This window comes from Prenolepis imparis, unplaced genomic scaffold (genome assembly GCF_030444845.1).
Source record: "Prenolepis imparis isolate NDT839.2.m4 unplaced genomic scaffold, iyPreImpa1.0 SCAF_12, whole genome shotgun sequence".
Classification (NCBI taxonomy): domain Eukaryota; kingdom Metazoa; phylum Arthropoda; class Insecta; order Hymenoptera; family Formicidae; genus Prenolepis; species Prenolepis imparis.
Genome location: NW_028141170.1, coordinates 6,066,211 through 6,091,400, shown reverse-complemented (window position 1 = coordinate 6,091,400; position 25,190 = coordinate 6,066,211). Strand labels below are relative to the sequence as shown.

Here is a 25,190-nt window from a genome sequence, read left to right as displayed (position 1 = left end):
ACATAAGAACGATTTCGAATTTACATTAAAGTCTTATTGGAATATTTAACATATTGTTAGTATTCCATAATTAGATATCAAGCTTTGTTATTGGCTGGTTATCCTTGCATAAAATTAGTTATTTAATTAGTAGTCTAGAACTATCTTCTCCTGTGCACACAAACCAATCGATATACAAATGTATACCTATATGTATGAGAATCAGCTTGGAAAACTATTAATATCAGCTATTCAAACTATATGTAAATGTTGAATTAGATAGAGAGCGTTTATTGATTTAAAAGAAATAAGATAGAAAGAACTTGACATATAATTATTCATTAATATTAAAAATTAAAATGTGGATAAATTATAACATTTTTATCAATTTCTCGTTAAAGAAACGTCTATTTTAAATTTGTAAAACAAATAATATATGGTACTGCGCATAATGACTTATGAATAATTCGAATTTGTCAAAACGTAAACTCATAAAAGATAATTAGCTCCATTTTTGGAACGCCGAGTAGAATAGACATTAAGAGCGCATACCATTTTACGTTACGTTTAATTAATGGCCTATGGACGAGAATGGCATTCTGCATGTATTCTCTGGAAAATTAATTCAGAAAATGTGTGTGCGGACATTGATATGCCGCCTGTGTGGCCTTCGCAAGAGTGACCACCTAGTAATATTGCGTCTACATACAGGGTGTCTCAGATATTTTCTTTCAACTAGAAATTATTTGAACATATTTTTCGTGTATTTACTAAGTAAAAATTTCACGTATTTCTCTTTTACTTTCTATTTTTTCTATTTTTAATTTGAACTTTTAAACTAACATTCTATTATTGTTTTATGGAAATTAAAAGAAAAGCAGATATTTTATCAGCTTGCACATATGCTTGAATTTTAATTCGCTCACATTTCGTGTTTGATTGTTTGTAATTCGAGAATTTGCTGCCGTAATGATGGAACAAATGACATCTTTTCGGAAGAAAGCGCGATCAAGGATACCCTGTATATATTTATGTTGTCACTGCGGTGTTTATACGGACTACGAAATATTGCGTACGTTCGCTGCATGAATCGCTTCTCTTGCAGAGATATCAAACTGCGTCGCCTTTAATCGTTTGCATTTGTGTATATTTTACACGAAAATGTGGCACAGCAGAATACAAGAGTGAGAAGGATAAAGAGCTTGGGAAATAAATAACGAGATTAACGTGTTTCGAGAGAAAATTTAGTATGCTACAAAAGGAAGTGATTTACGCATCCGATTTCGCGAAAAAATACAATGGTTATATATTCAAAACGAGATTCGATATATCAAGAGATTTTTTTAGGTGTTCATATTTCACACATTCCACAAACGCTTTCACAATTCCAAAAATGCGACGCACTTGTATATTGTGCGTAGCAATTGCACACAAAGCTAGTTGATTGGATTATACCAAAAACCAAAAGAAAATTAATATAAAAATTCCACATATTTTTACTGCGGACAATATCCTAGATTTTTAGTGCTATTTCAAAATTGACATAAATGTTTAGGATTGCATAAAAAATATAATTTAGTCGCTGTAAATTTTTCATTTATTAAATTCAAAATGCACATTATTCGAATTCTTTGAATTTTTTATAATATTTCAGATATAAAAAGAATTGCTATTATTTTATAAGTATAAATTATTATAAGTATAAATTACTATTATTAGTATAAATTATTTCTTCATATTTTATGTTATGTTTACTGTTACATTTAATAATTATGCAATGCTAAATAAAAATAAGAATCGACTGCTTTTGTGAGACAAAGCTACTAGAAAATGCAGCGCGTTGCATCGGCTATTAAAAACTCCCGACTAATTTTTGCATTCGGTCTCGATGTTGCTAGAGTTAATACCGCTATCAGAAACTACGGCCATACCAGACAACGTGAAACGTGTGCCCGACGTTTCGGGAAAGGGACCATTAGTATGCGCCGGTTGTTTCGGTTCGGTAACCGCGCCGGTTCGGGGCTTCAAATCCTGGGATTACGCGCTCGCGTTTGCTGCCTGCGTTGACCTATACGAGGCGTTCGATAAAATAGCCGCGTTCGCTGCACGTGGCAGTATTCCCTGGCGAATCCTAAAATAATTTTCATTTAACAAGAATATTAAGGCAGAAATAGCTATTTTACCTTTGTAATATTTTAACTTTGATCGATTAAAAAAAGAAAGGTTTTGATAAATCGTATTTTAAAAAGCTCTAACTGAATCTAGATTTACGTATTCGATTTTATAAATAAAAATTTTATAAATAAAAAAAATACAACAGCTGTATATTCGAAACGATTTAATCTTGATACAATTTTATTGTATCAAGAGACTCTTTTGGGACTCTATGTTTCACGCAAAACTCCAAAAATGTTATGCACTCGTGTAGTGCGCATAGCAATTGCACAAAAAGCTAGCCAATTGGATTATACTGTCAAAAAAAAATTCAAATATGAAAAAAAATAAATACCAAAATCTCGCATATTTCCACTGCGATGTAGAGAACTTTAATTTATCAAAGCCTTAAAAATTACAGAAAGACATAACTGTCAAATAAATTTTAATAAAAAAATAGTTATAATTTTTTTCATCAAATATCACGTTGTTCGCCAAATATGTTTGTTAGCGAACACTCTGTATGCATAGGATTAGCCGAAAATAAAAGGGTCAACGGGCAGTCGTCGCAAAACTCGCTCGTCCGAAACACACGCAAACTTTTTGGCAATTTCATTGACATGTGCGACGTGTTGTATGTAAAACGCATTTCGCTTTGAATACGGTGAGTGTATTTACGAATGCAGTTACTGGGATTTTAACGAGATTCGCCGATAAAATTATTCCAGTGGTTATTTGTTTTAATTCTCAGGCCTCAAATATACCCAGGTGCGAACGAGGCTGATTAATTCAAGTTAATGATTTAATAAATATACTGTCACGAGATTGAAAGATTGCATAAATAATGACAATTTTTTATTCCTGAATTTTTAAAGATTTTTGTCAGAATTTTTTTGGGGAAACATTATAATGTATAACATATTTTTTAATTTTTTAATTTTTTTAAATTCTTTATTTTACATATATATAAAATTCATTTTAATATGTATTTCTTTTTATTGCTATTTTTCATTGTATTAATTTAACTTGAAAACAGATTATTCATATACTCTAAGATGAAAATTTCAACCTCCCCTGCAAAAGTAGTATCTTATTTCTTTCCGAGGAGATAAAAAGAAATCACGAAATCTTTTATTTCTCGCAGCCCGAAATAATTTCAACATAATTTACCGTGCCGGGATTATGATGGATGTGTCGCGCGATTCAGCTTAATTATCACAGTTAACGACGGCAATTAAACGAAGTAATTAAAAGTTTTTCCATGCCAGAGTTACCGAGGCTGCGACCGTAAAACTCTTCCCTATTATATGTTTTCTCGACACTTCGCGAGATGCACTTTTCGTCGGATACTTTATTTGATATGCAACACCGATTTTGTCGCTCTTCTTGCAATCTTTTAAATTTTTTGATCATTATGACTATCGTTGATTCGTTGTATTGAAATAATGGAGATACTTTGATCGTTGAATAAATATTATAGCTTTAAGTAAACAATTTTTTAGATTATTAAATTTTAAGATTACGCGCGCAATTTATTTAATCGATTGATAATCCGTATTATAAAATTTCATTATGTTTATTTTATTAAAAATATATTTTTTAGAATCTTTTTTTTAATGAAATTTTAATGACAAAATGGTTAATTATCTTTCTTCTCTCTCTCCCTCACATTCGATATATTATATACAATTATTAACATTTACATATCCAAAATGTAGATAAACGCAATAAATTTGAATAAAGTAGGATGTAATAAAATCTGTGGAATATCCTTAGGAATATCATACAAAATTTTGTAATATCAAGAAATTGATATCAAGAATTGCGAAGAAAATAGATGAAATAATAAAGTTATGGAAAGTAAAAGAAATGACAGCTTCCGTGTCTATGCAAAATGAAAATAATAGCTAAATTCGATATTTTTATATTTTTATATTTTTAAAGTATAGCATTAAATGCTACTTTAGAGACGCAAGATCTCTCGCAAGAACTTTCCTTGCAATTCTCTGCGTAATACATTGCGTCAGTATTCTCCCGCGAGTGCCTCTAAACTTTTACTAAAGGTGTGCTTAAAAATGCATTTGACGTCGTCGTCAAGGGTACAATTCTATCTACGAGAGTAACATGCCGCGACATGTAGGCCAACGAGATATTTTTGCGAAGCTTACATCAAACTTCTACAGCTTGCGCACAACTCCTTTACCTAAGTTTAATAACTATTTAACATTAAATATTCCGGCCATAAGTACACCTTGATTAAATTCTGCTCGTATAGCTTGCTCGGAATTAACTGGAAAATGAAGTTTCGACGAAACATTAGTACTCTTTATAATATTAAATGTTAATTTTATTAATTTTTTTTATCTTTATGAGGCAGAGAAAAATCGCAAAATATCACGATTTTACAAGTAAATCTTGCAAGATAATGGGAAGATAGAAAAATATTTTGAATATTTTGCATTGGATTATATTTTTTCTAGAATAGATTACATATGGAATTCATAAATACAGCGAATAATATCTTACATAAAATACACATACATGAAGAAAAATTAGCAATGTTACATCAATTTTTTTGTTAATATAACGTTGCGAATATTCTCTTCGTGCAAATTCAAATTTAAACAGACATTTGGACGAAATAGTAGAATGTACTGCATGATAATATAATTGAGGTATTTTTAGTGAGAATTATATGATTCATAAATGCGATATATACAAAAAAACATTCTCGACAACGTTTCGTCAATATCTTTTTTTTAACATTTTAGAGAATAGAGTATCATATATATATATATATATATATAATATCACGTTGCGAATGTTCTGCTCATATACAAATCCAGATGGTGGATGGTCCGTTTCGTTTTCACGTAAATTGTAGGCTATTTAATAATAAGAGAGATGTTGCATATATGTGTGCGTGTAATAATATAATAAGTGTACTTCAGATATATAATTTAAAAATTTAAAGTTTTCTCTAGAGTGAATAATATAGATACAGTTGCAAGAAGAGTATTACTAACAACCTTTTTCATGAAGTGAGATACTCTATCCGGAGTTAACCATATTAAGATGCAGTTCTTAATACGGTTCGTTTCCTGTTTATTCGTGCGCAATCCTTTCAAAAGTTCTACCATGCATACAAATGTCTAATCGAATCATGGTGATATTCTTTTCCGCGCACACTTAACACACTCGTATACGTAACTCTTGAATAATTTTGAAAAAAGGTGGTCGATAAATATTTCCAAGATTTTGACAGGTCATAAATTTGAGAGCCAACTGTGTTATAAAACATAACAATCTCTCTTTTTCGTAATCAGATAAATAACGATTAATTAATTTCGCGGTTTTGTTGGACAATAATATTAATAGACGCAAATACTTGAAAAAACAAATCCAGACGATTACTTGACATGTTCCTTTTGATGAATTATCTTACGTGATAACGCGTTGCGACTGATGTGGTCGTGCATCCGGATCGTGAAATCAGAGGCTGACTGGTCGGTCGAATAATTTCGTGTGTTCCCTCGGGCCTGTGTGGTTGCTCGGCGTATCTAGGCCAAGTAATAGGGCGCACTGTAGGCCGCGCCGTAATAAGGGTAGCTGGAATAGGCCGCGTATGCGTAGGGGTATCTGTATGCGGAGTAAGCGATGGCCGGAGCGGTGTATGCACTGTAAGCGATCGGGGCCGTGTAAGCTGCGCTCAGTAGCAACCCTCGCTTGTCCCTAGCCGCTTCCGGCGAGGTGGGCTCGGCTTGTGCCGGTTCGATGGACTCTACTTCGGTAGGTTTCGCCTCGACGAGAGCCGTAACAGCCACCAGGGCGAAGAGAGCGATAACCTGAAAGTAGTAGAGAAAAATATATAAAGAGACGTTATATGCTATATTATAAGTGTTCAGTCTACCGTTTTTAAAAGACGCAAAACTCGGAATCTTATATTGAATTTTCAGTTTTCTTACTTGAGGTGTTGAGAAAATATAGAAAAAGAAGTTTTTTAATTTTTTAAATCGAGAGGGAGAGAAAGAAAAAGAGAATGCCTTGAAAATTTTCAACTTTTATAATGTTGTTAAATCTTATTATCAGCTAAATCAGTTAACTATGTTAGCACTGATATCGCACGAAGAAAGATTATAGTCGTTTTACTCACGGCGAAGCACTTCATGTCTGCTAGCTGAGTTGAGAGGGAATCGGGAAGCTTCGGATAGCTCGAAGATCGAAGATCGATTGATGCTTATGCTCTCGGAGTGACGCTCTTTTATACGCGTTCAATCGTACGTGCATCGATTGGCGATTATCGTTTTCGATCCGCGTAATCGTGCATAACAATTATTGTCCTCGCGGCATTGTCCATCGAATGTAGAGGGAGAGAGGGAGACGTCATCGGGAATATAAACGCAAGTAGTCAAAGTTGAGCAACCCGTCCTTGGCCGCCGTCCAAAACAGAGAAGCGCAAGAACCTTTCGTTCGCCGGTCGATTGTCGCATTTATTAACGTTTCATAAGAAAATATAATTGACGTATCTGAAGATATACATATAAATATGATTTGTCTAAACTTTGAAATTTTTCTTGTCTTTCCTTAAGTGAAGAATATTTTCGATTTTAACAAATGATATTTTTTCACGTAAAAATATATCTAATGAAGTTTCACACAATTAAAGTTAATATTTTACTATATTATACGAGTAACGTATAAAGTATACAATATGATGTGATCGCACAAATAATATGTCTATATCAACATATGAGATTTATATTAACAATTATTATTTAATTTTAGAATAATATCAGGTATCGATAACTCTGTTTATGCGCGGCTAAACATGACATTCCCTGATTCTCATTGATATTCTGCGCGATTGTCACGCTCGTATGCAGCAATTTTCATGACGCGACTACGATTTAACTATTCTGGCCTTGTATCCGATCGGACCCCGTTCGCGGTCACGGAGCCCGAATGGTCCCCTTGTCGTTCGTCGTGTGCCATTGGATTCAGAATTCGGATTCCCGCAGGGCCACTAATGGTGCCTGAAAATTGAATTCTGAATTCAATTTGCCAGGTCGAATTTTATGGACTCGTCTTCACTGCGAGCTAATCGCCTTTAACGATCGTTTGCCGAAAGAGAAATTCTCTATGGACGATTATCCGCAAATACGATGTCTTGATTATAAAGATTTTTTTCACGAAACAGAATAAGCTAAATCGGATTTTCTTTTTTGACGAAAATTTAATGCAAAGTTTCATAGCAAGAGATTACATAGCGTGCTTAAATATTAACATTTATACATTGTTATAAATATATGTAACAATATAGATAACAAAGTCGCGCTTGTCAATTAATTTCAAACAAATATTTAAAATTTGCTAGGATATAATGTTAGGATGTAAAAAGGGTGATTGTCGCGATAGTTGCTTATTAAAATTTTCAGAACAATATTCGAGCTCCTCAAAGAATTTGTCATTAGAATATGTCCTGGTAGTGTGATTGCGGACGCAGGAATTCTGTAGAATTCTTGGCATGATTTACCGTCAGAAATTGTTTTGTATGGCGACAATGTTAAAGCGGGAGATGAAAGGCACACACGCGATCTCGACACAGTAGTTACGGTAACTTGGCACAGGAGTAACGATCCGGGTCGTTAATCATATTTTATTCAAGTTTTCACTCGTCGCGTTGAAAACACAACATTACACTCTTTTCAGTGACGATGGTCAATTTTTCACGGGTGCCTGTCGTCGCAGGCGGTTACATTTTGTCTTTCAAGAGATAAAACCGTGGCCACCAAATTTGCCCATCATTGTCGATAATTGCTTTTTTTTTAACACCTCCAGTATTGTATAATATTCTAGCATGATATAAAGACATCGATAATTTGTCCTAGAATTCGTGCAATCAGATATTTAACATCATGTTTTGCCAAGTTCTAGAATCTACTTTTATTTGAAAAATTATCACTGACAGTTTCTCGCGCTAAAAAAATAATAGACTACAATTTCGAAAGAGATAATGAGACGTATTCAATTTTAATTATTCTAGGACAGTCTGTACATTACATAATATATTACAGTATAATATGCAGACATTATTAATTATATTTAGTATTAACATTTAATGGAGAGATGCATTTTTTTAATTACGAAAGCTTCATAAAATGCGATTTCATGTAATTTCTGACAAAAACGTCACCAGTTTAATGAACGAGAGAGAATACGAGATGAAATATTATATATGTGTGATAGTATTTTAATAGAGATTATTACTTCTGCTACGTTGCTAAATTTGAAAAAGCTGACGCCCTCAGGCGAACGAACGAGCGAAGAAGATTTGCGACGAGAATCCGCGGAAAAGTCGCATAAGCGGGGACGTGACAGGAGGGTGGCGGAGGGTGCGACGCGTCGCATTATCCGTCCGAAATACCAGCTATTTTCCGCTCTCGAGTCGTCGAGACGAAAGCTAAGGGGCAGAGAGGGAAAGACGGCAGCTCGATTTCGCTCGCGAAGGCAAGACTTGAGTAATATCGCGAGGCTGCTCGAGCGATGACAACGTCGGTCGGGGACAGTTTGTGTCGGAGGTAGACGCCGGCAATGTCGGAGTGTTTTTCATATAAACGCTGATTACGAGCCGCATTTTTATCCGCGTCGCGGTATTAGCATACCGAGTCACTTCGTTGGTCCGGATGCTGTGAAGAATAATTCTCACTGAAACGCTCGCCGCCACGACGAAATTATCACGATTTCATTTATATTTGCTGCCTCGGAGTTTATGCTTCCGACTTACTCTTCTTTTATGAAATGGAAAAAAGAATAGCGAGATGGATAAAATATTTACAAGGTGAATTAATCCTAATAAAACGAGATACGAATGCAAGTATCTTTCTGAAATATTGTGGAATTAATTATCATTTTTTACAATTTCAATTTTGCGAATAAAACAGTTTATCACGACGATTACAGAAATCTACAAATTTTAACTATTTAAAAGTTATAAATAAGCGCTTCTTAATTTTTATTTTCTAACATTTTCATGAACATGTAATAAATATAAAATAAATTATATAAAGTTATTAGATCTATATTTGTTATATATTAATAATATTAACAATTATATATATATATATTATACACACACATACACAAAAAATACATGCGATAAAATGACAGTTAATTACGCAGCCGCAAGAAATAATGATCTCGATTAGAGAGGCAGCGCCGTCAATCATTCGCTGATTCTTTCGCTTCCATCTAGTTTGCTGCGTCCCGAGAGAGAGACCCTCATGATTGGCTATTTGACGAACTTACGCCGTAAACTGAAGATAAAAAGAACTCTAAAGCAGGCGTAAAGCTACGCCATTTCGTATACGAGAGCAAATTCTCTTGTCGTTTGATTATTTTTCTTGACGCGACTAAGTAAGAGATTTCTGCACATCTAAAGTGTTGATTCCTTTCGATACAATTCGGACTGAATTTAGGAACAATAAGGAATGATGCTGTATACTGTATATAATAGTCTCATCACACATTATCGAAACAGTTAATTTAAGAAAAGGAAAATTGTTATCGAGTCTTTTAAAAATGCGGCGAAAAGTTTTCTTTGTTTCTTTGCAAATTAAGGATTTTGCAATAATCTTTCTAAGTGACAACAGAGATAAGTAGGATTAAATACAATGTATGAATTTTTCTGAGTATTTATTTTCTCTGATTTTTCATTCTCATGAAACAAATTTTTCACAATCAGAATATAAAAAGATATTACTATGAATAGAGCGATTAAATTTGCCCTCTTTTTTCTCGCGAACTCTAGTAATTAACTTGACGACTGCATTGCTACTTCGTTCTTCAGTCGGTCTTTTCCATTTTAAATTCTAGTAGCGACTCACAATCTCATAAGCAGCTCGGTGTCCCTGATGTAATCCGCACACGTAATGTCGATGCTGCACGCGCTGTTTGCTATGTCATATTCGTTACATGACTGACCTGTGTTAAGCTCTCGATACAAGCACACATGTGCGCTTCGCGGTCGAATGTACATACAATGTTCCAGACATGGAATCATGAAGATACCAATTCGATATTACAGTTTTTTTAATCCTATAAAAGACTTGCAAAATAATTTAAATTTATTAATATTGAATATTTATGAAAAATTAAAATATATAATACAATAAAAATATATAATATTATATATTTTAATTTTTTGCGTGTATATATATAAATTTTTTAATAAAATATGAGATAAAATAACAATCTATATTAATAATTTGGAATTGATATTGGAATTTTATTAATTTTCTAATATATTTTCTTGTTTTTTCAACGCCTCTCAATGTAGGTATGATTTTATTTGACACAAACTGCGTGTATATCATCATTAATAGGAATGGAAAATCATGCTATACGCGACAAAATGAATGGGCAGAATAGCGGCATTGTTTCGCACTTTTTTAGAGATTCTCTCGGGATCATTGTCGCAAATTACCACTGTGTTACTTCTCTCTTTCCATCGCGCGTTCGTCTTTTTCCTGTTGCTTTATCCTTTCGTCTAGCTTTCTCTCTTTCTATTTCATTCTCTGTTTTCTCTTTCATAACTAACGGTAGTCGACATCTTCACGAATGGCTGTTTTCCTTTGTCACCATCGTTTTTATAAAGTCATAGTTGCGTTTCGTGTTGTACTATCAAACGAGCCGCCGAGCAGAAAATGCAAGAGCCTGAAAGGAAATTCATTTTGATACTTGTTACCTTATATCTCAATTCCCTCACGCGTACGTTCCTTTTCACGTATAAGAAAAGAAATTGCGATAGCTTTTTCTCCGGGAATCGAATGATATACGGACGGCTTGTATAAAAAGTATCTACTTGATAAATAGAGTATGCGGTCTTAAGTGAAGATAGATTTTTCATCCTGGAATGAATTTTTTAGAGCGCAGTGTAATTATTTCAGGAAAACAATATTTTTATACTTTATATAAATAGTATACCCAGTAAATATAATATTAATATATTCTAATATATGTGATTACTATATAATATTAATAAATTGTAAAAATATCGAATATACAACATGCATAATTTACTGTCAAGAGAAAGCAATTAATGAGAATTGAGATAAATGCAGACGATGTAATATTGATACTTCTCTCTCTTTTTTGTTTGATTAATGTTGACAACAATATTGATAGTTCTCTCTTCAAATTTGCAGTTTGATTGGAAAAATTTACAATTGACTTTTCTCTCTCTCTCTCTCTCTCTCTCTCTCTCTCTCTCTCTCTCTTTCTCTTTTGCTAGATGATCGAAAGTTTGCGATGTTCGGGAATTATTCTGGATGAAAAGTGATGATGAATAATCTACATAGTTGTTTTGAACGAATCGATTCACGGGATCGATTCGGTGTCTCTATATAATCGGGTTTAGAGTTTTTTAAATAAATGTCAAGAGTCAACTCTTTTTTTTATTGTGAGCGACGACAGCGGTGGCGGCCGATATTTGATTTCCGTGCATATTTGCACTGCCGGAATCCGAATTCCCGATTCATACGGGAAAGTCGATTGGCGTCGATTCCTTGATTAGTCGAATACCGTTATCGGTATCAGGCTCTGAAATCGGAATCACAAACCAGATCGCCACGAGCCGAATCGATTTTCGCCGTGGGCTAGGGAACTAACGTTAAATTCATTATAGATAAGCGCCGAACGAATGTCTCGGAATGAGAACATCGATATTTCATTGTCTCGAGTAAACGGTAGGATAAAAGACAATTGACTTTAAGAGATGTCTCACCATTATCCAAGGATTTTCCTTGGTCAATTCGGAGTTAATTCTTGCTTGACAAAAATTAAATAACAGAGATGCAAATAGAGAGTATTTTATTTATTATGTAAGTTTATTTGGAGATTAGAGATTGATTTATAAAAAAAATTAATTATTTATAAGTCGAAACGAGATATTGAATTTTTAGATATTTTAATAAATTAAAATTTGCAATTATAGGAAAGAGAAAAAAGAGGATAACAAAGTTTTGTTTCAAGTTATATTTTATTTTGACAGTCATTTAGTTTGAATCGTGATTCTAAACTTTTATATCTAATTAGAGAATCAAGAGACAAGTAGTGAATATTTTATAATTTTATACCGTTAAGATAAAGTTACCGATTTTGGAAATAATTATTATTGCCAAATAGCGAGTTAGTTAGAAATATTTTACGGGGTTTACAGAGACGAATCAAAAGTGTCGCTTTTTGGAGCAGAAAGTGGAGTAGCTCCGAAAAAGATAAAGGAGAATGTATCCGGTTTCCGCGGCAATGGCAAAAGGCGGGGGCTCGAAAATTGCATGGCGTTAAGTGAAAGTCGTAATAACGGTGGCTTAAGGTTTCGCCGTAGAAAAGCGAAACCCTATCTCTTCGTTTCTCGGAGGGATGAGACGGAGGCCCGTCTGCGTACATAGAACAGAGGTCGAGAAAGCGGTGGACGAGATCGATAACACTAGAAACTGCGTACTTTCGAGAGGGTCCTCTCTCACGTGTGCCCTCCCTTGTTCCTCCCTTCATCCTCTCTCTTCGTCTTTCGCGGGGTTTGCGAGAGAAAGAGAAAGAGGACCTTGTTTCATCACAACGGAGTGAATTTCCGTTCGTCGGATAGTCACTCGAGAATAATTGCGCGCACCTCCGGATTCCGTAAGGGAACAATGCACCGCATCTAATCCCTCCCTTTCTCTTCTAACCGACGGTTTCCTACCGTTCGTCCTTGCCGTCCCTGTTATGTTATCTTGAGGGAGATGGCGAACGCGACATGGAATGAGATAAGCACTCGTGAGAGAGATTCTGTTGCGGCAGATAAATCATCCGGTCAACATACGGCTTGATAAGCCGTATTAAAAGGCACTGGTTGTACGACGCAAGTTTGTGGTCCGTGATTCGTTGCAGCTGCTATTAAGCTCAAATTATTATAAAGAGATTTCTGTTACTTGTATCGAAATTTTAGATAATTTTGAATAATTATTATTTAATGAGTTTGTTCATATTACTCGCTTAAAACTTTAATAAGTCAATTTTATTTTTAAAAATTTTTGAATAATATTTCTCTGAGAGATAGACTTTAAAGTCTTTATAATATTAATAAATTATTATTAAGTTTGTGAATTTCAAGGATTATCAATTTATTATTAATATTAATATTTATGTTTTGTTTAAAACTTGTATTACATATATAATAGTTAAGAATTTTCGTATGCAAATAACATTAAAGAAATCGTTAAGATAGAAAATCAAAAATTGAATAAAATACATATTTTCGGTTCTATATATCAAAACTCTATTTTGGAACTTACAGTATTTAATTATTCATATTTTTTTGATAAAAATGAAAGGAAATGGTTAGATTCGCTATAATTTTAACTGGCTATTATGAATAATAAATTCGCATTAGCGCTTAGGAAAAACTTCAACTCTGATAGAATCGTGTCGAAACAATTATAAAAAATGAAAAAAAGATGCATCATCGTGCACTGACGTTATCGGACACGTTTCATCTTCTTCAGAGACGGCAACGGGATTTTTAGTGGATCGCGAAATATATCGGTATCGATTTAACGCGTTCAAAAATACTTTCAGAGGTTGGAGAGACGCATGATTCGCCGGAAGTGCAATTCCTCAGATGTACACGTCGTACTCGACATCGCGTTACCAATCGTGTAAAAGAGAGAGAAGAGAGACGACATAGTGAGACAAAGAGAGAATGGTTATTTCTTATAAAACGTCTTTCCTTCGGCTTCTCGCGCGCTGAGAGCTTCGAAGAAAGCTCTTTTGAAATCCGAGAGCGGCGATGTCCCTGGGGATGATAAGGCCTTCTTACAGAGGGTTCTCCCCTTGGACCAGTGTGAAGCTTCTATTCGTGTTTGCGCGGTAGAAAAACGTATCATTCGAGAAATTCCTCGCGATTTCACTAACGTTGTGACCGAAGGAACGGAATGACTAAAAAAAGCGCAATATAGCAAAATTAATAATGAATAGCTTTAAATTCTTGAAATTTAAGAGATATATAGATATATTCTATAGATCAAAAACTTAAAAATTGTTATTATCATAAAAGTATCATTTTATTATTCTAGTTTCAGAAATTGTCCTCGGAGTACTATGATTTATTTTTTAAAAACACATAAAAATTAAAGACATAGAAATTAGCATCTCTTTTTTAAAAGAGACTAGACAACACAAGCGCGCGCCATTTCATTTAAAGATTTAATTTAATTTAATTTAATTATGCGGTGATGGGGATGTATATAATATGTTGAAAATATTAAAATAATAATATGATCTAAATAATATATTATAATATCTTTTATCCGCGATTAATATTTTTTGACAAAAATCAGTTTATAATTGTCAAAAATATTAATCGAATTTTAAATATTATAACATTCCTTTCTAAAAAAGGCATGTTAATTGTAAGTCGATTCTCGCAAGTATTGTTGCATTTTTTCCGCGATGCTGATTGACTGTTTCGATTCGCATTGTGCGTTGTGCGTTATATTCATATCATCGAGAGGCTGTCATCGCAAGGGTTAGTAGTTTAACAGTTCGTTCAAAATAAAATTGAATAAAATAATATGTTTTAAATAATATGTTATAATACTTTAAATTCGATTAATATTTTTGATAGTTATCAGCTGATTTCTGTCAAAAAATATTAATCGCGGATAAGGTGTATTATAACATATTATTTAGAACATATTGCAATTTAATATTTTTAACATATTATTTTAAAATTTAATTAGCAAATTAACGCTTTAATCAGCTGATTTCTGTCAAGAAATATTAATAAAGCGTTACTTTGCTAATTAAATTTTAAAATAATAATATGTTAAAAATATTAAAATAGTAATATATTGTAAATAATATGTTATAATACTTTATCTGCGATTAATATTTTTTGACAGAAATCAACTGATAACTGTCAAAAATATTAATCGAGTTTAAAGTATTACAACATATTATTTAAAACTAATATTATTATTTTATTTAATTTTATTTTGAACAAATTGTCAAACTGCTAATCCTCGCGATGATAGCCTCTCGATGCTACGAATATAACACACAACGCGAATCTTGACAGCCAATGAGCATTGCGGAAAAGCGACAACAATAAACTTTGATATATGCGAGTATCGATTTTACATATCTTTTTTAGAAAAGGAAAGGATTCAGCCTTTTTGTCGCGCAATTACTCTGCCATGAGCATAAAATAATAAATACGAGTCAAAAATAATAAAAAAATAACACGCACTTTATATATCGTAAATTTATTATGCGCAAAGTAAGAATTTAGATAGATTAAGTAGTACGAATCAACAATTTCTTAGTATATTCAGTTTTTTCGTCGTGCAATTACTTAATTATTAACATAGAATCATTAATGCCAATCAAAAACGATAAAAAATTATATGCACTTTATATATCATCATTTTATTATACGCAAAGTAAGAATATAGATAGATTAAGTAGTACGAGTCAACGATTTCTCACTACGTTTAGCCTTTTCGTCGCGCAATCATTTCATCATTAACATAAAATCATAAATGCGAGTCAAAAACAATAAAAAATAACACGCACTTTATATATCATAATTTTATTATGCGCAAAGTAAGAATGTAGACAGATTAAGTAGTACGAGTCAACAATTTCTCACTACGGTTAGCCTTTTCGTCGCGCAATCACTTAATCGTTAACATAAAATCATAAATGCGAGTCAAAAACAATAAAAAATAACACGCAATTTATATATCACTAGACAACACAAGCGCGCGCTATTTTATTCAAAGATTTAATTTAATTTAATTTAATTTAATTTTATTTTAAACAACTGTCAAAACTGTTAACCTCCGCGATGACAGCCGCTCGATTAATATTTTTTCACAGAAATTAGCTGATTAAAGCGTTAATTTGCTATAATTAAATTTTAAAATAATAATATGGTAAAAAATTAAAATAGTTATATGTTGTAAATAATATGTTATAATATCTTATTCTCAATTAATATTTTTTGACAGAAATCAGCTGATAACTGTCAAAAATATTAAATTAAATTTTAAAATAATAATATGGTAAAAAATTAAAATAGTTATATGTTGTAAATAATATGTTATAATATCTTATTCTCAATTAATATTTTTTGACAGAAATCAGCTGATAACTGTCAAAAATATTAATCGTGTTTAAAGTATTATAACATATTATTTAAAACATTATTTTAATTTTTATAACATTATTTTTAAAATTAATTAGCAAATTAACGCTTTAATCAACTGATTTTTATCAAAAAATATTAATAAAGCGAAAATTTGCTAATTAAATATTCTAGCTTATATATTTATATTTATATTGTATATGTTATAATTTGCTAATTAAATTTTAAAATAATAATATGGTAAAAGTTATAACATAGTAATATGTTGTAAATAATATGTTATAATACCTTATTCTCGATTGATATTTTTTTTTTTCTAAAGCTATATCTTTTCGAACGAATCTCCTTCGAGTTTTAATTAATTATTAATATTAAGTCATGTATACGTATAGTATCGCGCGCGCGCTATTAGAATGAAGTTGCCGATGTTTGTAGCTTCGGCCATTACAGAAACGCCGCGAGTATCAGGCAGTTCGAGCTGCGTCCCGTTGTGATTAATTAGTAAGCATAATCGTTAGAAACGATTTTTAACCTTTGTATTGTAATATTTATCAATCGCATATCATAATTTCAACGTTAATATGTAGTCGTAATTGTTCGAAACGCATATTTCGCGAAAAATTCGATGGAAAATCTCTTGCCAACATAACCCAACTTAATCTGTTGTCGCGCGCGCGAATGTGTTGCGATTCGTAGATATATTTATCGTTAATTCTAGTTTACATATTTATATTGTGTATGCGAAATAATAAGATTATTCTAATATATATGTATTTTATTTGTTACAGGTAGCATTGCGATACACAGTGGGATTCACGTGTCGGGAGTGCCGTTTAAAGTATCGGTGAGTGAGAAATTTTTTATTTTATAATATTTCTATAGCGGTAATGGGGGTATATATCATATGTTGAAAATATTAAAATAGTAACATATGTTTTAATATCTTATCCGCGATTAATTTTTTTTGACAAAAATCAGCTCTGATAATTGTCAAAAATATTAATCGAATTTAAAATATAACATTCCTTTCTAAAAAAGGCACGTTAAGTCGATTCTTGCAAGTATTGGTGCATCTTTTCCGATGCTGATTAACTGTTTCGATTCGCATTGTGCGTTATATTCGTAGCATCGAGAGGCTGTCATCGCGAGGGTTAGTAGTTTAACAGTTTGTTCAAAATAAAATTATATGTTTTAAATAATATGTTGTAGTATACTTTAAACTCGATTAATATTTTTGATAGTTATCAGTTGATTTCTGTCAAAAAATATTAATAAAGCGTTAATTTGCTAATTAAATTTTAAAATAATAATATGGTAAAAAATTAAAATAGGAATATGTTGTAAATATATTGTTATAATGTCTTATGCGCGATTAATATTTTTTGACAGAAATCAGCTGATAACTGTCAAAAATATTAATCGAGTTTAAAGTTTTATAAAATATTATTTAAAACATATTATATTATATTATTTTATTTTATTTTGAACAAACTGTTCAACTGCTAACCCTTGCGATGACAGCCTCTCGATGCTACGAATATAACGCACAACGCGAATCGAGACAACCAATCAACATCGCGGAAAAGCGGCAACAATACATGCGAGAATCGACTTTGCATGCACTTTTTAGAAAGGGAATCTTTAAATTTTAGGTCATTAATTATTTTGAATTATTTAAAAATTCGTATCCATATTAATTCTAATTTAAATTATTACGTGAACGTGCAATAATAAAATTAGCTATATATTAGGTTTAATAGATATAGATTCTCTACAGAGAATTTCGGTATTTTTTAAATGTATGATTTATATATGTATACATATAGCGGACGATCGATCATCATAATTTCCGCCAGATTCGTTCTACAAATAGACACAGTGCTTTTGGCCGGCGGAATATAATATCATTTGTCCAGCAGCAGTCGCGAAATGGAAAATGTTTCAAAATTTATAAGTTCGGCTATGCAGCCTGAAATGTGTAAGATTGGCAGCAGAGAATATCGATAGTATGAGAAATAGTATCGGTATATATCGAAAATAGCTTGCTCCAACAATTATTCTCTATCTGTATAAGTTTGAAGAAAATGGTAAAAAATGTCTAAACAATTTGGAATTTAATATGTTCCATATGATAAAAATTTAAATACTATCTCATGTTTTTTTTCGCATCGAATTAAGTTATGATTAAGAAATTGGAGTAGAAAAAGTAATAATTTTGCAAAAATCATTAAATATATACTGTCAAATATTTAAAATTGATAAAAAATAAATTATAATACATATTAAATAAAAATAGGAGAATATTGAAACATTTTGAATATAAATTAATTATAAAGTAATTAATTGTAAATTTATTTAATAATAAAAGTAAAATAAAAATAAATGTAAATTATATATATCTTGAAATATTAAATATTAAAAAACTAAAATATTTAAAAGCAAAACTCAATAACACAAATAAAAATATTAGATTAGCCTTTGTAATATATCGAGTATTTTACTGCAGTTTTTTTTTTTTAATTCAAAACTTTATTTTTTTTACCGTTATTTCGAGGCACATTTTAGCAAATTATAGATGAATGATGGTAAAAGATCAATGACCGATGAAGAGAACAAAGTTTGGCAGATTTTTCACGCGTTAGGTACATACATATGTATATATAAACCGCGTTCTGGTTAAATATTTTATTTATTCGATCGGCTCGAAGTTGGCAGATACAAGTTAAGCGCATTGACAAAACACGGATGCAGACGCTCGTTAGCAGCATCATCGTCCGAAGCACCTGCTACATCGTGTTGGAAATGCTAGTCATCGTAAACTTCTCTCAGTCGCGCGCGATACAGTCGATGTTTTCGTAAAGCGTCAATAACTTTCGTAGTTTCGCTCCAACACCACTCGCTTTCGTCACGGTGGAGCTTAGGGGATTTCGTAAGTTAGAAGTCAATCGCAAAGGGAATCGAGTACTTTTGTATTACTCAGCAGGAAGCTGTCAATAATATATTGTGTAGGATGTTTCAAAAAAGGGTTACTCCTTTCGACCATCTCTTTGATCAATTTAAAATAAATTTTTTTCTGATAAAAAGAGTCGAAATATTCATAAATTTTCAAACTTTAATGTTTTAAATATATTTTTGTGTGATTGGAATTTTTTAAATTAAAAAGTTTCTATTGTAAAATTGATTTAAAATTGGCCGAGAGAAAGAAACGAAAATGATGTAGCTGTCAAAGAGGTATCACTGTTTCTATAACGAAAAAAAAACAATATAAAAATAAACAATTATTTATAAAAATAAGTAGATTTTTCTGTTTCTCTTCGCGAAGAAAAGAAACCCATGGGGACAGTCTTGTTCGCGTCTCGAGAGTGTAGTTATCGCCGGAAATCGTGGTTAGGCAGTGGCAGGGTTACGGTGCCGAAAGCAGAAGCTATGAACTCCGCTTACTCGGCACTTTCAATTAAGCATCGAAGCTTTCGTCGGCACGCAATCTCGCTCTCCCTTATGGCATGCTCGACCGTTCTTCCATCATTCGTCGTTTCTCTACGGAATCAAGCCAGCTGCTTATCTGTGAGATTTAGAAAGAGGAGGATGAGGAAAATGTCGCAAGCTTTGCGGAGCTGTTGCTAATTAAGATTGATACAAGGGGATTTCGTCGACATGATCCATCGCGATGATTGACAACGATTAAAATTAATTTAACCATGTCGATGGATTGTCAAACATCAATTTATTACAAGCTCGAAACATCATGCCTTTATGAAAAATATTTTATTATTAAATAATTATTGAGAGTTGAGTTGCTCGAAAATATAATTCAGATAAATATAAATTATGAAGAATATATAAAAATAAAATTTAATGAATAATATCAAAATATGTATATTCAATACATACACATAATAAAATGATAGTATATATAACTAATATCATATTACATTATAAATATCATCACATTAAGATATTATTCGTAATATTGTATTTAGCTACATATTTTTGCAAAATTTGTAACAGTTACATTTCTAATTACTAATAATTCTAATTATTAGGGCTTATTTAGATCTGGAAATATTCTTTCTGTATTTCATTTGATGAAATATTGGAATAACTGCTCCAAGTAGCGGCAAGTTAAAGACAATAATTACCAATATTCTCGACGCTGTAAACAATTTCTCACTTAGACGAGTCTTCGTCGAGATAAAGACGTAATGAGCTAAGTCGAAGATTATGATGCTATGAAGCGAGCGAAAGCTGAAAAGTTGTTTGAAATTATGAAAGTTTCATAGCGGCTACATTTCCGGCGCTAAGAATATGTTGTTACTTTTTTTATGGAAGCAAAAAAAGCTAGAGAACAATTATAAATATTAGTAAGGAACTTTAACTTCTATCTCTATTATAATAGGTTTTCATTATCTTAGAGACATTAATTATAAAATAAGATATCAAATTATCTTAGAGATATAATATTCGAGTAATGTCGAGATAAAAAAAAAATACTAATTGCTTAACTTTCTCAAGAATTAATTTTTTAAAGCGTATCTTAACACACTGATTTTCTCGGCAAGAGATTTAACAGCTTAGTTCTATCATCGGCTGATCGCGGCGACGCCGACGTTCGGATGACATTTAGAGTGGCGTCGCGGCGTCGAGAACGCGTTCCCGCTCTTTGCCCTGCTTCCACGTTTGTCTCGATGGACGGTTCTTCATTGAGCGTCGTCTTCGCCGCCGTCGTTGACGACGACGACGACGACGACGACGACGACGACGTCGATGTCGGCGCGGCCGTCAAAGGTCGCCACGGTATAAATACCTCTGGCGCCGCCAGCTCGTCGTCCCGGTTTCTCTTCCCCTTTTGATCCCTCGTCCTCTTGACTCCTTACACACCAGCCTAAATTTTCCCCCTTTCACATTTACGGTTCTTTTTTCTTGTCTCTGCCACTCTTAAGATTCGCAAAGACGTTATTAGCTGTATTAGAGTCGAGACGAAATTTGATATAAAACTAAAACGCAAGAATCAGGATAAAGAAAAAGGTACAATTTTTCTTAGACCTCAAATTTGTACGTTTGAGACAGAATTGAGTAGAGCAATACTGAAGTTCGTCTAGACTGTTGTCGTCAGAGTTGTGCAGAGCGAGACACATCCGATTTTCATGACGGATAAAGCTAAGCTAAGCTCCTATACAAAACGACAGATCGATACGATATATAAGATGAAGCGGCGGAGAGTACATCTCTAAAAATATTTTCGAATTTGTTCGTTGTTATTTCGAATATATTCTGGAATTTGTACAAATCATGAAAGTTTCTATCGACTACAAATTCCTCAGCAAATCTGATATTTTTTTTAACAAAAGTTTAATTTTGCGCCATTTATCCAACTTCTTATTTTTTCGACCGATAATTAAATGTTAAATTAATATTTTGTTTCTCCAATAAACCTTTAAATTTTTAATTAAATATAATTATTGATTCTTAAATTATTATAATACTTGAACATCGAAATATTATATATAATAATTACTGTACAAATACTTTTGAATTATCTTTGCGTTGAAATGTATTCGTAATCTTCCTTAATTCCGTTATCTCTAGCTTCACAAAACTGCGTGACTTCCGAGACACCTCGGGGCTATTCGATATAACGCGGTAAATGCGTATCACTCTGTACATTAACTGCGTTATCAGCCAATGGGAAAATCGCGGTGGTTCGGCGAAGTCAAAGTCGACGATGTCTCGATAATTGGATGAGAAATCTCTCATTTTTTCCGAACCGAGAGAGATTGGCAATAAAATAACAAACATTCGCGATAAAAAAGAAAAAAATAACGCTACAAGAGGTGCTCATCATCTCGATGATATAATAAATAGTCGTATTAATAGCTGGCACCGCCACTTTATCTTATCTTTAGCTCATAGTCGGCTTGAAATTTTGTAATCAGACACGTATATTCACAGGCAGTATATCTTAATGTTATTTATTATTGATTTAACATTCTTGGAATACGCGAGATATATCGTGCTTATCCGATAAATTAAGGAAACATCTGCGCGATTAAAACAGAAAAAAAATCTGTTATACGTTTCGTCGAGATATCAATGAAAAGAAATCAAATATCAATGATAAATATGATATCAATAATAAATATTGACATACAAAATAAGTTGGTTAGAAAACTTGCAAAATATCTTTTTCAAATATATTATTTTATCATATTATATTACGTCAAAAAATTAATATAAAATATCTCATAAATTAATATCGAGAAGTTTCAAATAATTATTTATATAAAATTTTAAAACATGCTTTCACACATTGCAGAAGTTCTTCAATCCTACGTAAATATATATATGTTTATTTGAGCTTATTGGTCTATCTTTAATCGAAAAGTATTAAAATATATGTACACGTATATAGCATTAACATAACGCAATAATAACGCTGCCAAAATATATACATATTTAATGCTTTTCGATTAAAGATAGACGTATGCGAGGAAAATAAAAATTGTACCTGTCTCCGGAAGAAGACTTTTAGGAAAATAGCATACTGGTTAAAAAGTCCGAAAGTCGTTTCCGTTCTGTTGCAGTCTCGTGTTGGTCGAATAAAGTTAAATTGGCGAGTGCCAAATTTAGATTAGGACAGGGAAGTTTTTCTTCTTTATATCTCGCAGAATGCTACTTCCCCGGAAAAACGAATCGCAACGAAACTGAAGTAGACTCCCAGCGGCGACGCCGCGTGTCAATAATGCGAGAAGTTCGACTCGAGCGAAGGAAAACCGAGTATCTCGTTCTGCTTTTCCGATGCGACGCGACTTTTACGCGATTATCGAAGTGCGAAAAGTGCTCAGAGAGAGAAACGCGTTAAAGAGTTCGAGAGAATTTCTCCGTTGTAAGGATACGATATCTGATAGGTTGCTGGTAGGATGCAAGGTTTCTTCGATGGAAAAAGTCAGGGCGCATTGCTATACATGTAGACGGAATATTGCTATGTCGGCGGTTGCGAAATATGAGATTCGTCGACGGAAAACGTTCTCATATGGATATACGTGATGAAGTCTACTGAAGGAGTATGAAGAATCTTATAAAATTTCAAATTCTTTTACTATAAATAGCATATACAAAGTTTCCGAAGAAAAATTTATCTATGGATTCTTTAAAGAATTCAACGAAATAACTTGAATTAAATTTCATCTTTCTTTACCACTTTGTAATTTTTAATATTCAATATTTTAATGTGATTCTGAGTCTCAAATTAATGTTAAGAAAATTAAAGAATAAGATTCTATCATTATTTTGCATTTTTGAAACTTACAAAAAATGATTCATTTTTGCATATATATTTTTGTTAAGAGAAAATTGGCTCCAAAAAAATTGGCTGCAAAAAAGTTTATAAGCGATCATTTTAGAAAGATTACTCTAGGAAGAGAAATTTAATTCAAACGAGATCTTGGAGGATTTAACTCGACTATTTACGAGATTTCTTCGGTACTTTGAAAAAGAAAGATTCAGGATACAATAGTGTATCTGTGTGTTTTTGCACGTGTGTACAATTGGAATTTTGCTGTGTCGGCATTTGAGGGATATGAAATTTGTCGACGAAAAATGTGTAGGGTATATCTCTGATAGGATCAAGAGACAAAAAAATTTATAAAATTTTGTACTCTATCAGTATCAGTAAAGTCTATGAGAGAATCCTATTCTATTATCGATATTTTGAAGAAATAATGATGAGATGGATTGTGTGTGCAAAGACATTGATTTTTATGTAAAATAATAGAATATTACATTTTATTATGATATTTTTATTTTTAATAGCACTTTACATTTTACACGGTGTTCAAAGAAAAATTTCTACGTGCGTAACTCTTTTTTTTTTTATTTTTTTTATTTTTAAAGGAACGTTTATAAAGAGCGATCAAACAATAATGAGTACGTTATAGTTTAACGACTGTGTTGAAATTGCCAGGTCGGCGATTATCTCGTTACTGCGTGTACTTTCGAAGCACTCTTTAAAATGCACTCGCCATTAGTGAAAGTTTTTATATTAACTAGAAATATTTATTTATTAAAACTGTAGGTAATAGAATTTTTGCATTTTTACTAGAATTTTTCATTACTTTCGATAAGAATAATTTGTAAAAAATAGTCCACGTATAAATGAATTTTTATCTCTGTTATACATTGCACATATATTTTTATAAATTTGCATATATGCGTCGCAATTTATTAAAATTTTATTGCAAATCCAATTTTTTAACTCAATTATGTGATAAATGCGCAAATATTAACCAAATTAAAATTTTATTATTTTAAGAAAGAATGTATTTATAGATCGCAAAATAACTTGGCGAAATAATATTTAAAAATAATAAAGCGTGGGAAAATTACTTTGTCAACTTGTCAAAGAGAAAGCGTTGGCGGAACGATGAATATTCGACGCTAACTTATACATGGAAGCAATCGGAGCTTAACGACGTTCCGAAAATAGGAATCATATAGACCAGCCTATTTGCGAATTTTATGACGTCTACGTTCTCGTAGCCATTAATCTCTAATCGTTATCGCCGCGAAAAGACGGGACGGAAAAGACGGCGGGATTCGTTCGTCCGCGGAGAAGAACTCGACCACCCAACCACCACGTGGCCGGTCGGGATATTTATGTTACGACGCGACGCGTGTAGAGTAACCGGGCGTGTTGACGAGCTCTCGCGCTTTTTGCCGGCCTTAATGCACCGGCTTTTACTGCACCCGCGTCTGTCCGCTGCTTTATCGCGCCGTTCGCGATGATGCATCGCGCAATGCATACGCTAATGACCGGGATTGCATCGCCGAATGGCGCCATTAACACTACACTGCCACCGATATCTCGATTTCCTAATGC

The 25,190-nt window shown here is 32.5% G+C and overlaps 2 protein-coding genes across 5 annotated transcripts in view; one reads left to right on the top strand and one right to left on the bottom strand.

Annotated features, from left to right (window-relative positions):
- Positions 1-25,190, top strand: part of Bsk (mitogen-activated protein kinase dJNK) — a 149,524-nt gene that overhangs the window by 52,738 nt on the left and 71,596 nt on the right. For all 4 annotated transcript variants that reach the window (XM_083051411.1, XM_083051409.1, XM_083051412.1 and 1 more), the window contains one exon: positions 17,104-17,159. The gene's annotated coding sequence lies outside the window, so the exon portion shown is untranslated. The remainder of the gene's footprint in view (positions 1-17,103; positions 17,160-25,190) is intronic.
- On the bottom strand, positions 4,594-6,420 carry LOC145943568 (uncharacterized). The gene is given in 3 exon segments (XM_083051165.1): positions 4,594-5,978; positions 6,287-6,321; positions 6,324-6,420. Coding segments are annotated over 3 exon segments (417 nt in total). The 3' UTR covers positions 4,594-5,693.